Source organism: Gallinula chloropus (assembly GCF_964237585.1).
Source record: "Gallinula chloropus genome assembly, chromosome: 1".
NCBI classification, from domain to species: Eukaryota; Metazoa; Chordata; class Aves; order Gruiformes; family Rallidae; genus Gallinula; species Gallinula chloropus.
The window spans coordinates 856,290-868,440 of NC_140085.1; the positions used below are offsets into that span (position 1 = coordinate 856,290).

Genomic DNA, 12,151 nt, shown 5'->3' on the forward strand with positions numbered 1-12,151 from the left:
AATGGCCTGGAGCATCTCCCCTGGGAGGAAAGGCTGAGGGAGCTGGGGCTGTTCAGCCTGCAGAGAAGAGCCTGAGAGGGGATCTGATCACTGGGGATCAAGAGCTGAAGGGTGGGACCCAGGGGCCATGGGCAGCCTCTGCTCAGTGTCTGTGGGGACAGGACAAGGGGCGATGGGCTCAAGCTGGAGCCCAGGGAGTTCCCCCCAATGTGGGGAAGAACTTCTTCCCAGTGAGGGTGAGGGAGCCCTGGGACAGGCTGCCCAGGGGGTGTGGAGTCTCCTTCTCTGGAGAGATCCCAGCCCCTGTCCTAGGGACCCTGTTTGGGCAGGGGGTGGGACCCCATGGGCTCTGGGGGCCCTTCCCACCCTGTGAGGTGGGGTTCTGGTCTGCAAGCCCTTCTCCACACTCCATCCACTGCCCTTGGAGCGAGTGCTGCAGAGCGTTCGCTGCTCTGAGCCGTGAGCAGAGCCGGGCAGGGGAGGGTGGAACCCACTCGCTGACCCTGCAGGGTGACGCTTCCTGGGCAGTGTGGGGCTGTCAGGGCACCTCTGGGGGTTCTGGCACTAACTCCTGGTGTGTTGATGCCCATCTCTGCTGGTGACGGGCGATGCAGAGCCCCATCCCCGGTCCTGCAGGCAGGGAGAAGAGAGGAGCTGGCACAGGTGGCTCCAGGGTGGCACCTCCACCCCCCACTTGCTGAGCACTCCTCTAGCTGGTCACCCAGCTTCAGCATCACCTTTGGGGCTGCTACTGGATGAGAACAGCTCCAAAGCCAGGGTGCATCCCTGGATAGATCACCGGAGCTGGCACGGTCCTGGGGCTCCTCTAGTCCTGGGGCTGCCAACAAGTGGGATGGGCTGGGGTGATCTGTAGGCTGGGATACTGCGTGAACAAGGACCAGGGGGCTGAGGAAGACTGTGTCCAGCTCTGGAGCCCTCAGCACAAGAAGGACATGGGCCTGTTGGAGTGTGTCCAGAGGAGCCACAATCATAATCCCAGGGCTGGAGCAGCTCTGCTGTGAAGCCAGGCTGGGAGAGCTGGGCTGGTCCAGCCTGGAGAAGAGAAGGCTCTGGGGGCACCTCACAGCCCCTTCCAGTCCCTGAGAGGTGCCTGTAGGAAGCTGGGAAGAACTGTTCCCAGGGCCTGGAGCGATGGGACCAGGGGGATGGTTTTAAACTAGAAAAAGGGAGATTTAGGTTGGATATTAGGAAAAAAATTCTTCAACATGTGGGTGGTAGATCACTGGAACCAGTCACTCAGAGAGCTGGGGGAGGCCCCATCCCTGGAGACACCCAAGGTCAGGCTGGATGGGGCTCTGAGCACCCTGCTCCAGTGAAGATGTCCCTGTCACTGCAGGGTGGGACTGGGTGACCTTTAAAGGTCCCTTCCAACCTCACACATTCTGTGATTCATTCTGTGGCTCCTCTGGCTCCTCATGGGTGCCAGGGGCTGGCAGGAACGGGCTGGCTGGTGCCACGGCAAAGCCGGTAGCGGGGCTGCGGTGATGGGAGCAGGGGATGTCTCCGGCTTCTGCAGCCGGTCCCAGGCACACAGGGCCCTGTGACAACGGCCTCCCTGGCCCGGTGCAGCGGCTCACGAAGCCCCTCTGCACGAGGGCAGAGCCCAGGCAGCAGCTCCGGCCACAGGACACGAAGGGGAAAAGAAAATCCTCAGGGAACCGTGCCCAGCCCCTGGCACAGCCCCGGGGGATGCTCCCTGTGTGGGGCAGCAACCTGCTGGGTCCCACTGGGACTTTCAGGTGACCAGAGTCTGGCCAGAGGTGCAGAGCAGCTGGATCTGGAGTTCCTAAACATCTGCAGCAGCGTCCTCTCGCTTACCAGACAGCAGCAGGAGGGAGCACACGCATCACACCAGCTCCTCTCTGCTGTGAGCTGGGCACCCCCCTGCAAAATCCCTCCATCCTGGGTGGGCAGCGCAGTGAGAGGGGCTGGAGCTGGATGCCATGAGTGTGCGGCCCGGGTCCACCCTGGAAAGTCCCTTCTCTGCTGCTCTTGGGGGCAGGAGCAGGTTTTCCAACCAGTTGAAACCCCAGCAGTGAAGAGTGGGGTTCATTTGGCTGGTGTGATGTCCATCAGCAAGTGGCCCTCAGCCCCAGAGGTGGTGATGATGATGATGATGATGATGATGATGATGATGATGATGATGATGATGATGATGATGATGATGATGATGATGATGATGATGTAGGAGTGGTCTGAGAGAGGCAGCTCTGGGGCTCCCAAAGCCGCTCTCCTGGCTGCAGCGGATGGGTCTTGTGGGGTTTTACTTCTCTGCTGACCTTGGGAGAGGTCTGGGGCCACGAACTTCCAGGAGGAGCCAGTTCCACCCCTCCCAGCATCAGCTGCAAACGCTGCTCTGGGTTTGCTGTGGTGCTGGGAGGTGGGTGAGGCTGTGGGGACCTCGTGGGACCGTATGTGGCTCCTGTGTGGAGTCACACGTGTCCAGGAGGCTGGGCTGGCCCACGGTCCAAGCTGAGGAGCGCCTCAGACACGTGGCCTTAGCTCTGGGCCCTGCACTGAGCTGAGCCCTGTCTGTGTGTCCTTCCTGACCCACCAGCCGCTCCTCCCCAAGCCCTGCTTGCTCTCAGCTGCACCGTCTCAGTCTGACCCCTCTCTCTGTGTCCGCAGCCGAAACCCCAATTGAGGAGTTCACCCCGACCCCGGCCTTCCCAGCGCTCCAGTACCTGGAATCCGTGGATGTGGAGGGAGTCGCTTGGAGAGCAGGGCTGCGCACGGGGGACTTTCTGATTGAGGTGAGCCCGGCGCCGGAGGGGCGGCTGTGGGGAGGGGCGGCTGTGGGGAGGGGTGGCTGTGGGGAGGGGTGGCCGTGGCAAGGGGTGGCTGTGGCTGCCCTGGGCGTGGGGAGGGGTGGCTGTGGGGAGGGGTGGCCGTGGCAAAGGGTGGCCGTGGCAAGGGGTGGCCGTGGGGAGGGGTGGCCGTGATGAGGGGTGGCCGTGGCAAGGGGTGGCCGTGGCTGCCCTGGGCGTGGGAGAGGTGGCTGTGACAAGGGGTGGCTGTGACAAGGGGTGGCCATGGCTGCCCTGGGCACGGGGAGGGGAGGCTGTGATGAGGGGTGGCCATGATGAGGGGTGGCTGTGATGAGGGGTGGCCATGGCAAAGGGTGGCCATGGCTGCCCTGGGCGTGGGGAGGGGTGGCTGTGACAAGGGGTGGCTGTGATGAGGGTGGCCGTGGCAAGGGAGGTGTGGCTGTAATGAGGGGTGGCTGTGGCTGTGTGGGCACAGGGACTAGTGGCCGAGGCTGCCCTGGGCATGAGGAGGGGTGGCCGAGGCTGCCCTCGGTGCAGGGAAAGGTGGCTGTGGCAAGGGGTGGCCGTGGCTGCCCGGGCGTGGGGAGGGGTGGCCGTGGCGAGGGGTGGCCGTGGCTGCTCAAGCACAGGCAGGGGTGGGCATGGCAAGGAGTGGCCGTGGCTACCCAGGTGTGAGGGGGAGTGGCCATGGGGTGGGGTGGCCGTGGTACTCAGGCACAGGCAGGGGTGGCCGTGGCGAGGAGTGGCCATGGCTGCCCAGGTGTGGGGAAGGGTGGTTGTGGCTGCTCAGGCACAGGCAGGGGTGGTCGTGGCTGCCCTGGGCAGAGGGAGGGGTGGCCGTGGGGAGAGGTGGTGGTGGCTGCTCAGGCACAGGCAGGGGTGGCCGTGGCTGCCCTGGGCACAGGCAGGGGTGGCCGTGGCTGCCAGCAGCGTGCTCTTCAGCAGGCCACCCCATTCCCAGGGGCTCGGTGAGCTGCACCCTGAACCGTTGCGCTGCTGCCGGGGGTCTCGTGGCACCGTGTGCCGGGCACAGGGGGCTCAGCACATCCACGGGCTCCGGGCCAGGGGGGGAGCTGACAGGATGGGGAGGAGACTCAGCGGCCGCTCTCCAGAGGGAATCATGTTGGGAATTCTGCTCAGAGTGGGTGCTCCCTCCGGAGGGGATCCCAGGGGATGGTTTGGGGATGGTGTCTTACAGCTTCACCCCGTGGGGTGTGAGTCTGGGGGTGTCCAGGGGCTTCGATGGAGCTGGTTGGTGGGGCTCCTGTGTCACCCCACAGGGCTGCCAGGAGCTGTCCTGGCGTGTCGGCCGCTCCAGCTCGTAGTGAGCACAGCAGAGGGTGGGCTCAAGGGGTGATTGAAGAGAGGGGGGCTGTTAATGGGCTGATGGGGGGGTCTCCTGGCTGCTGGTTGCCCAGTGAAGGTTGGGAATTCTGTTCAGGATCGGTGCCGGATGGGTGCAGCAGGAACAGGTCATGTCCAGGGAGGGCTGGTCCGGTGCTGCCCAGGAGAAACAGTCAAAGGGCTTGTGGATCACCAGGCAGGATGGATGTTCCTGTGCCCAGATCCCAGAGGGACCCCAGGGAGCTGGTTTCAGACAGAGATGGATGCACTGCCTGTGCCAGGGGACGGATCCTGCCCCTGTCCAGGGAGCACTGGGCAGTGGGGGTGCAGTGGGCTGAACCGACACGGCTCCACGCACGCTGAGCCACGCGGCCCTGGGATGGAGTGAAGCTCAGAGGGGGGTGGCAGGGTCAGGCTTTGCTGAGAGTCTCCTCAGGCAGTGATCTGTGGGCCAGAGGGGGTCTGGTGCCCCGTGGAGTTTGGGCTTCTCACATCCTCCCCTGTAAAACCCACGAGGTGTCACAGCCAGTACCCAGGACAGGAACCCAGGCTGGTCCCACAGGGCGGTGGGGTGGTGTAGGCTGCGTGTGGGGTGGGGTGTGTGGGGCTGCACAGCCCTGGCAGGGGCGTGGGAAGGGGTCCTGGCTGTGGCAGCGCTCTGGGGACCAGCACGGGACGGGGCTCTGCTCAGCTCTGCCGTGGGCTCTGTGCTCTGGAGCTTCTCCAGGGGTGGTGGTCACCCCCCCGCTGCTGTGGGTGGCTGAGTGCAGCCTGGGGCTCCCATCTCCCTGTGGGACCTTCCCAGCAGCACCCTGCCCAGAGCAGGGACCTCAGGCTGGACAGTGGAAGGGGGGAGTGGAGCCAGGGTGGGCTCCATCAGCAGAGGGGGGGCAGCAGGGACAGGGAGGGGATTGTCCCTCTCTGCTCTGCCCTGGGGAGGCCCCAGCTGGAGTCCTGTGGCCAGAGCTGGGGCCCAACACAAGGAGGATGTGGGGCTGTTGGAGAGGGGTCAGAGGAGCCCCGGGGATGCTCAGGGGGCTGGAGCAGCTCCCCTATGGAGAGAGGCTGAGGGAGCTGGGCTGGGTCAGCCTGGAGAAGAGAAGGCTGTGGGGGGACCTCACTGCAGCCTCCCCATCCCTTAAAGCATTCCTGGGGCTGGACATGAGTGCTGGGCAGCCAGACACACTCCAGGACCCCCATGTCCTTCTGCTGCTGGGGAGCCCAGAACTGGACCCAGCACTCCAGCTGCAGCCTCCCCAGTGCCCAGCCCAGGGGCACAATCCCCTCCCCAGCCCTCCTGGCCACGCTGGCTCTGACACAAGCCAGGCTGCCCTTGGCCTTCCTGGCCCCCCGGGCACACTGCTGGCTCCTGGGCAGGCTGAGCTCACCCCACACCCCCAGCTCCTTCTCCTAGTCCCTCTCCCATGCTCCAGATCCCCTCTCTCATTCTTCATAGCCCCTCTCCCATGCTCCAGATCCCCTCTCTCATGATTCAGATCCCCTCTCCCATGGTTCAGAGCCCCTCTCTCAGGGCTCCAGGCCCTGAAAGCTTCCTCAATTCAGAGTGCCTGGAGTCAGGTTTAATCCCAGCAAACCACGTCTGTGGTTGGACTTGATGATGATGATGGTGATGATGGTGGAGATCTTTTCCAGCCTAAAGGTTTCGGTGTTCCTGTGTGGAGGGGGCACCAGTGCCACATCTGCTGCTTTGGGTGCTTACTCAGCCCCTGCTTGCAGCATGTGTTTGGGTGGGGGGATCCACCTGGGATGTTACCCCCCTCCACATGTAAGGTGTGAGCTGCCAGAGGGCTGGGCCGGGTTGTCCTGAGCCCCTGAGAGCTCAGGGGGAAGCTGCCCGAGGAGGGTAAAGCCTGTGAGAGGGGGAGGCACAGGGCACAATGCAAAGTATCCCAGGCTGCATCCCCAGCAGGGCTGGGAAAGGGGGATTCTGCCCCTCGGCTCCGCTCTGGGACAGTTTGTACCCCATAGAATCCCAGAATCCCAGCCTGGGCTGGGCTGGGAGGGACCCCAAGGGTCCCAGAGCTCCAACCCCCTGCCACAGGCAGGGACACCAACCTCCAGGCCTGGAGCTACACAAGGCTGCCCAGGGCCCCATCCAACCTGGCCTTGAACCCCCCCAGGGACGGGGCACCCACCCCCTCTCTGGGCAGCCCCTTCCAGCCCCTCACCACTCTCTCTGCACAGAACTTCCCCCCAGTCTCTCCTCTCCCCCTTCCCTCCTCCAGCTTCACTCCAGCCCCTTGTCCTGCCAGTCTCTGCCCTTGAACAAGCCCATTCCCCTCCTGTTCCTGGGGTCCCTTCAGGGACGGGGAGGCTGCAGTGAGGTCCCCCCACAGCCTTTTCTTCTCTTCTCCAGGCTGACCCAGCCCAGATCCCCAGTTCTCCTGCCCAGCTGGGTTATTTCTCATGGAGTCTCCTGGGGAAGGGCTGGAGCTCATCACCAGGGAGCAGGCTGCCCTTCCTGCTGCTGACCAACCTGCCTGTGCCCAGCCTGATTCAGTGCAGCCAGGGGCAGAGCAGCCTCTTGTGCAGCTTGACTTGGGCTGTGCCACCAGCAAGAGGGGACAGGGAACTCCCAGGGCTTCAGCTCTCTGGGGCAGGAGGACCAGAGGCACCGAGCTCTGCCCCTGAGCCTCCAGCGCTGATCTCACCACCCCTCTCCTCTCCCACAGTGTTTCCATCTATAGAAAGAGCTGGATAAGTGACCTGGGTGTTTGCTCAGCTCCTCCTTCCCTGCGCTGCCGTGGTGTGAGTAGCGGGCTGGAGGGGCAGCGCTGGCGTGAGGCCAGGTGCCTGCGTCCCCTGGGCGGGTTGCCCAACGCCAGCCGATCGCTGTCCCTGTTCTCGGGTCCCCTGAGCCCCAGCGTCCAGGCTCCGCTCTCCATGGGGCTCTCTGATGTCCTGGGTGCAGCCCTGGACCTGCAGCAACACAGACAGGTGATCCCAGTACACACTGGGGATCAGTGGTGGGATCCAGCCCACCTCAGGCTGCAGTTCCTGGGTGCTTCTGTCTGATGGCCCCACGCTTGGCTGCTCTGCTGGAGACTGAGTGAACATGGGGAGGGAGTTCAGGGAGTAATTAACTCACAGACCCCCAGGACAGCGGGGGCTGGAGAGCCTCAGGAGACCCCCCAGCCCCCCCCTGCCCCAGCAGGGTCACCTGGAGCCGTGCCCAGGACCCCGGGGTGGGGTCTCCCCGGAGAAGGAGCCTCCCCACCCTCTCCGGGCAGCCGGGCCCAGGGCTCGGGCACCCTGGGCAGAGGGAGAAGTTCTTCCTCCCGCTGGGACGGACCTTCCCCTGCTCCAGTTTGTGCCCATTGGCCCTTCTCCTGTTGCTGGGCCCCACTGGGCAGAGTCTGGCCCCTCCCCTGACCCCCCTTTAGACAGGGGGGGTGGCGATGGGGTCCCCTCCCAGTCTGCTCTTCCCTCCCCCCAGAGATGCTCCAGCCCCTCCTCATCCTCGGACCCTCCCTGGGCTCTCCCCAGCAGCTCCCAGTCTGCCCTGAACTGGGATCCCAGCCCCAGCTGAGGCTCAGCAGACAGCAGAGGGCAGGTCTGACCTGGCCAGGGCTCTGCCTTAGATTTTGCCAGAGACTTTTCATAGCATCATCCAACCACCGAACACGTTGGGTGGGAAAGGACCAACCTCATCTCATCCCAGTGAGCTGGGACACCTGGAACCAGAGCAGGGGGATCAGAGCCCCATCCACCCTGATCTTGAATGTCTCCAGGGATGGGGCCTCCCCCACCTCTCTGTGCACCCTGGGCCAGGGTCTCACCCCCCTCAAAGGGAAGAACTTCTTCCTCGGGTCCCATCTAACCCTGTCCTGCTCCAGTTTAACCCATCACCCCTCATCCCATCGCTCCTGCCCTTACAAACAGCCCTGCCCAGCTTCCCTGTGGGTCTGTCAGGGATGGGAAGGGACTCAGAGCCCTTCCCAGAGCCTTCTCTTCTCCAGGCTGAGCCAGCCCAGCTCTCCCAGCATGTTTGTGTGGTGTCTTTATGCTCTGAGGTGCTGAGCTCTGGAGAGGGTGCTGAGAGTCCTCCACCCCCCAGCAGCACAGGGGGTGCTGCCCCTTCCTGGGCACGGTGCTTTGTGGGCACATTCGGTCTTTGATGTGATCCTGAGCTCGGTGTTGGCACTCAGGTGCCTGGAGGTTGGGTGGCTCTGAAGGCTGTTCCTTTCCTGGCACAAACAGTCCTTTCACAACAGACAGACAGACAGACAGACAGACAGACAGACAGACACTGTTCTGGGGCTCGGGGGGCTGTGTGTTCACCCTGAGATACAGTCACATCCTCATCCACTGCAGAAACTGGGGTCTGGGGTCCACGACTCATCCTGAAGCAGGGGTGGGGGGGTTCTCCTGGTTCCCTGAGCATCTCAGCAGTTTCCAGGTATCTTTTATGGGGAAAGCAGAGAGGATGTTGTCCCATCACTCCCTGTCAGGGCTCTCCGGGGGTCTCTGAGGGGTTTTCCATCAGTTAATGACTCTGGTTTACAGTGGAGCTATCCATCAGGGCTGGGCTGGCCCCTGAGCCAGCCTTTGAAGCCACTCCTGGATGTGCTGTGCCCTGCAGAGTCATGGAACTCTGGGTTGGAGGGGTTCTCTGTGCTCCTGCTCCTCCAAGGCCTCTGCCAGGTCACCTCAGGCTCTGTCCACCCAGCCTGAGCTGCGGGAGAGCATCCACACGTGGTGATGCTCCAGCCTGGCTGGTGGCCGGTTCCAGGGCTGGGCTGGCCCCCTTGGGAATTGGGGACTGTGCTAAGATCCGAGCCCATCCTCCCACAGCCACAGCACGTGGCTGGTGGCCACGTCCACTGCCTGACCTGCAGCTCCCAGGGAGAGTTCTGCTCCGTCACCTCACTTGCAGTGCTCACAACCTCTGTGAGTGCCCACAGGCAGCTGCCAGCTCCTGGGGTTTCTCACCATTCCACCCGGGTCTGGAGCCTCTCCGGTGTCTCCCTGTCTCTCTTGAACCCAACAGCCAAAACCTGAGCACAGTGTTCCAGGGGCAGCTTCTGCAAAGGGGCAGCAGCGTCCTCGATCTGCTGGCCAGGCTGCTCCTGGTGGCTCTGGCCCAGCTCAGCACCGGGTGGGTGGGTGGAAACCCCATTTCAGGGCCTTGAGCAGAGCTGCTGCTCAGCGGGCAGGGTCCCTGATCCTCGGTCACACCACACACCCCGTTCTTCTTCCCCTTGTTGAACATCATGAGGTTTCTCTCAGACTGCTCTCCTGGTTCCCCAGGCCCCTCAGCTGGCAGCTCTGTGATGCTGGACACTCTCTGACTTTACAAGGGCGTCCCCTGCGTCCTCTGTGTCACTGATGAGGGTGTGGGAGGAGCTGGGCCCCTGCACCAGCCCCTCCACCCCACTGCCTGGTCATCCCCCTGAGCTCAGTTCTCAGCCCACCCGCCCGTCCATGTGTCTGGTCTGGAGCTCCCAGGGTCCCAGGTGAGAACACTGTGGGGTCGGTGTCAGAAGCCTTGTTGGGGTCACAGCTCCTGCCCCACAACCCCCTACCCACAGGGAATGGTTGTGTTCAGTTGGTTTCCTTCTTGCCCACAGTTTGCTGTGGGAAACCCATCCCAGTCCCAGAGTGCCCAGGCTGGAAAAGCCCTGGGAGCCCCTGGAGTCCACCCGTCCCTGTCCTGTGCTGCCCCAGCTCCCTGAGCACCTCATCTCCCCTCTGCTCAACACCCCCAGGGCTGGGGACTCAGGCTGCCCAGAGAGGGGGTGGGTGCCCCGTCCCTGGGGGTGTCCAAGGCCAGGTTGGCTGGGGCCCTGGGCAGCCTTGTGTAGCTCCAGGCCTGGAGGTTGGTGTCCCTGCCCGTGGCAGGGGGCTGGAGCTCTGGGACCCTTGGGGTCCCTCTCAGCCCAGACCAGTCTGGGATTCTGTGTGCTCACTCCATAGAGGTTCCCTCCAGCCAGAAGAGCTGCTGGGGACAATGGTATCAGGAACCATTGCTGTGCCACCATCACCCTCAGCCCCACAGCCCTGCCGTTGCTTTGGGCTGCTCAGGGCTTTCCCTGCCTGGATGGGCACCAAGGAGCCCCAAAGTCCCCCAAGGCCACCAGTCCTCTGCCTTTGCCCCAGGGGCAGCTTCCCCATCATGTAGCACAGGTGGAGAGCAGGAGCCCTGAACAGGGTTCCTCTCTTCCCCCAGCACAAAGTCACCTGGCACCAAAGTCACTGAGGGGTTCTGGCCATGGTGGGCTCTGAGCTGGGCCTGTTTTCTCTCTGGAGTGTTGTTCTTCCAAGGCAGAGCTCCCCTGTCTCAATGCATCTTCTTCTTTATCCACTGGCAGAATCTGAGAGGCAGATGAGAGGCAGACCCCAGGAGGGACACCCCAGGAGGGACACCCCAGGAGGGACACCCCTGTGTCTCTGGGATCCCATCTTAGGGGAGAGCAGCGCAGGGCAGGGCTTTGGTGGCTGAGGTGGAGCTGCCAGCAGCTCTCCAGGCATGTTCTGGCAGAGCTCAGTTGTCCCCCAGGTTGTCCCTGGGGAATGTCCCTGCTCCCGAATGTCACCGCCCGTGCTGCAGCCTTGGGAGAGACCCGGGGCTGGGAGAGCATCTCTGTCCCCTCCCCGGGTAGGGACTGGGTCTGGGGTTGTCAGCTCTTGGCTTGGGTGTTGTGGGGACCCTTGTGTGAGGATGCACGTGGCTGAGGGCCCCGAAGCAGAACAGGGGGTGGCTGCTGGCACCTTCCTGGGAACTGGGCCCCCAGGGCACAGTCACGACGTCTCCTGGGCTCTTCAGCACAGGAGGGGAGGTTTGGCGTGGGCATAGGTGGGCATCACCCTTCCACAGGGTGCTCGGCCAGCCTGGGCCAGCGTATCCAACAGCCCAAGGCAGAGGGGGGCTGTGCCTGGCACCCAGGACCTGCCCCCAGGCGCCTGGCAGCGCTGGCGGGACGGGCACCCCGAGGATGAGTGTGGGGAGTGATCCCGAGGCGACGGAGGTGGAGGCGGCTGTGTCAGCGTCACGCAGCCGGGGAGCTGCAGCAGCGCAGGGATCAGCCCGATCCCCAGGGATGGGGGAGCTGCAGAGGTCTGGGAGCCGTGCGGAGCGCAGCTCTGCCGGGTGCCTGGGGGGCCGCGGGGCTGGCAGCGGGGGCCAGGGCCTGGCCTTGCAGTACCCAGCACAGGAGCTACACACGGACACCACTGTGCCCAGTGCTGGGCTCCCCAGCACCACAAGGACATGGGGGTCCTGGGGCGAGGGCAGAGAAGGGCAACCAGGCTGGGGAAGGGGCTGGAGAGCAGCAAAGCTTCCCAGGAGCGGCTGAGGGAGCTGGGGGTGCTGAGCCTGGGCAAGAGGAGGCTGAGGGGAGCCCTTCTCCCCCCTGCCCTGCCCTGCCCTGCCCTGGCAGGAGGGTGCAGAGAGGTGGGCGATGGTCTCTGCAGCCAGGGGCCAGGAGCTGGGCCGAGGGGCAATGGGCTCAAGCTGCCCCAGGGCAGGGTCAGCTCAGCTGGGAGGGCAAAGTTCTTCCCTGGCAGAGTTGTGGGGCTGTGGCACAGGCTGCCCAGGGAGGGGGCTGAGTCCCCAGCCCTGGGGGTGTTGAACAGAGGGGAGATGAGGTGCTCAGGGAGCTGGGGCAGCACAGGATGGGAACAGTTGGACTCCAGGGGCTCCCAGGGCTTTTCCAGCCTGGGCACTCCGGGGTTCTGTGAATTGTGCACTTGGTGCTCACCCATCTTGCTGGGTCAGTGGGGTTGGGGTTGCAGCCTCTGTCCCTGTCTGGGACTCAATCAGGCCTGTGAGGGGTGGGATTTAGCAACCCCCCCCCCCCGACCCAGCCACGGCCCAGGAGCACGGGCTGTAGTGCCCGGCCTGGGATCAACTCTGAGCCCGGCAGGTTTCTGATCCCTCACGTCTTCCCTGGGGGTGTCCAAGGCCAGGTTGGCTGGGGCCCTGGGCACCCTTGTGTAGCTCCAGGCCTGGAGGTTGGTGTCCCTGCCTGTGGCAGGGGGTTGGGGCTCTGGGACCC

General features: G+C 64.0%; 1 protein-coding gene across 1 annotated transcript in view; it reads left to right on the forward strand.

Annotated features, from left to right (window-relative positions):
* The window catches only part of SHANK3 (SH3 and multiple ankyrin repeat domains 3), a gene marked incomplete at its 5' end in the record, with an annotated part of 288,033 nt that overhangs the window by 223,237 nt on the left and 52,645 nt on the right, over positions 1–12,151 (forward strand). The window contains one exon of the mRNA XM_084268006.1: positions 2,650–2,774. Within this exon, the coding sequence (XP_084124132.1) occupies positions 2,650–2,774 (125 nt within the window). The remainder of the gene's footprint in view (positions 1–2,649; positions 2,775–12,151) is intronic.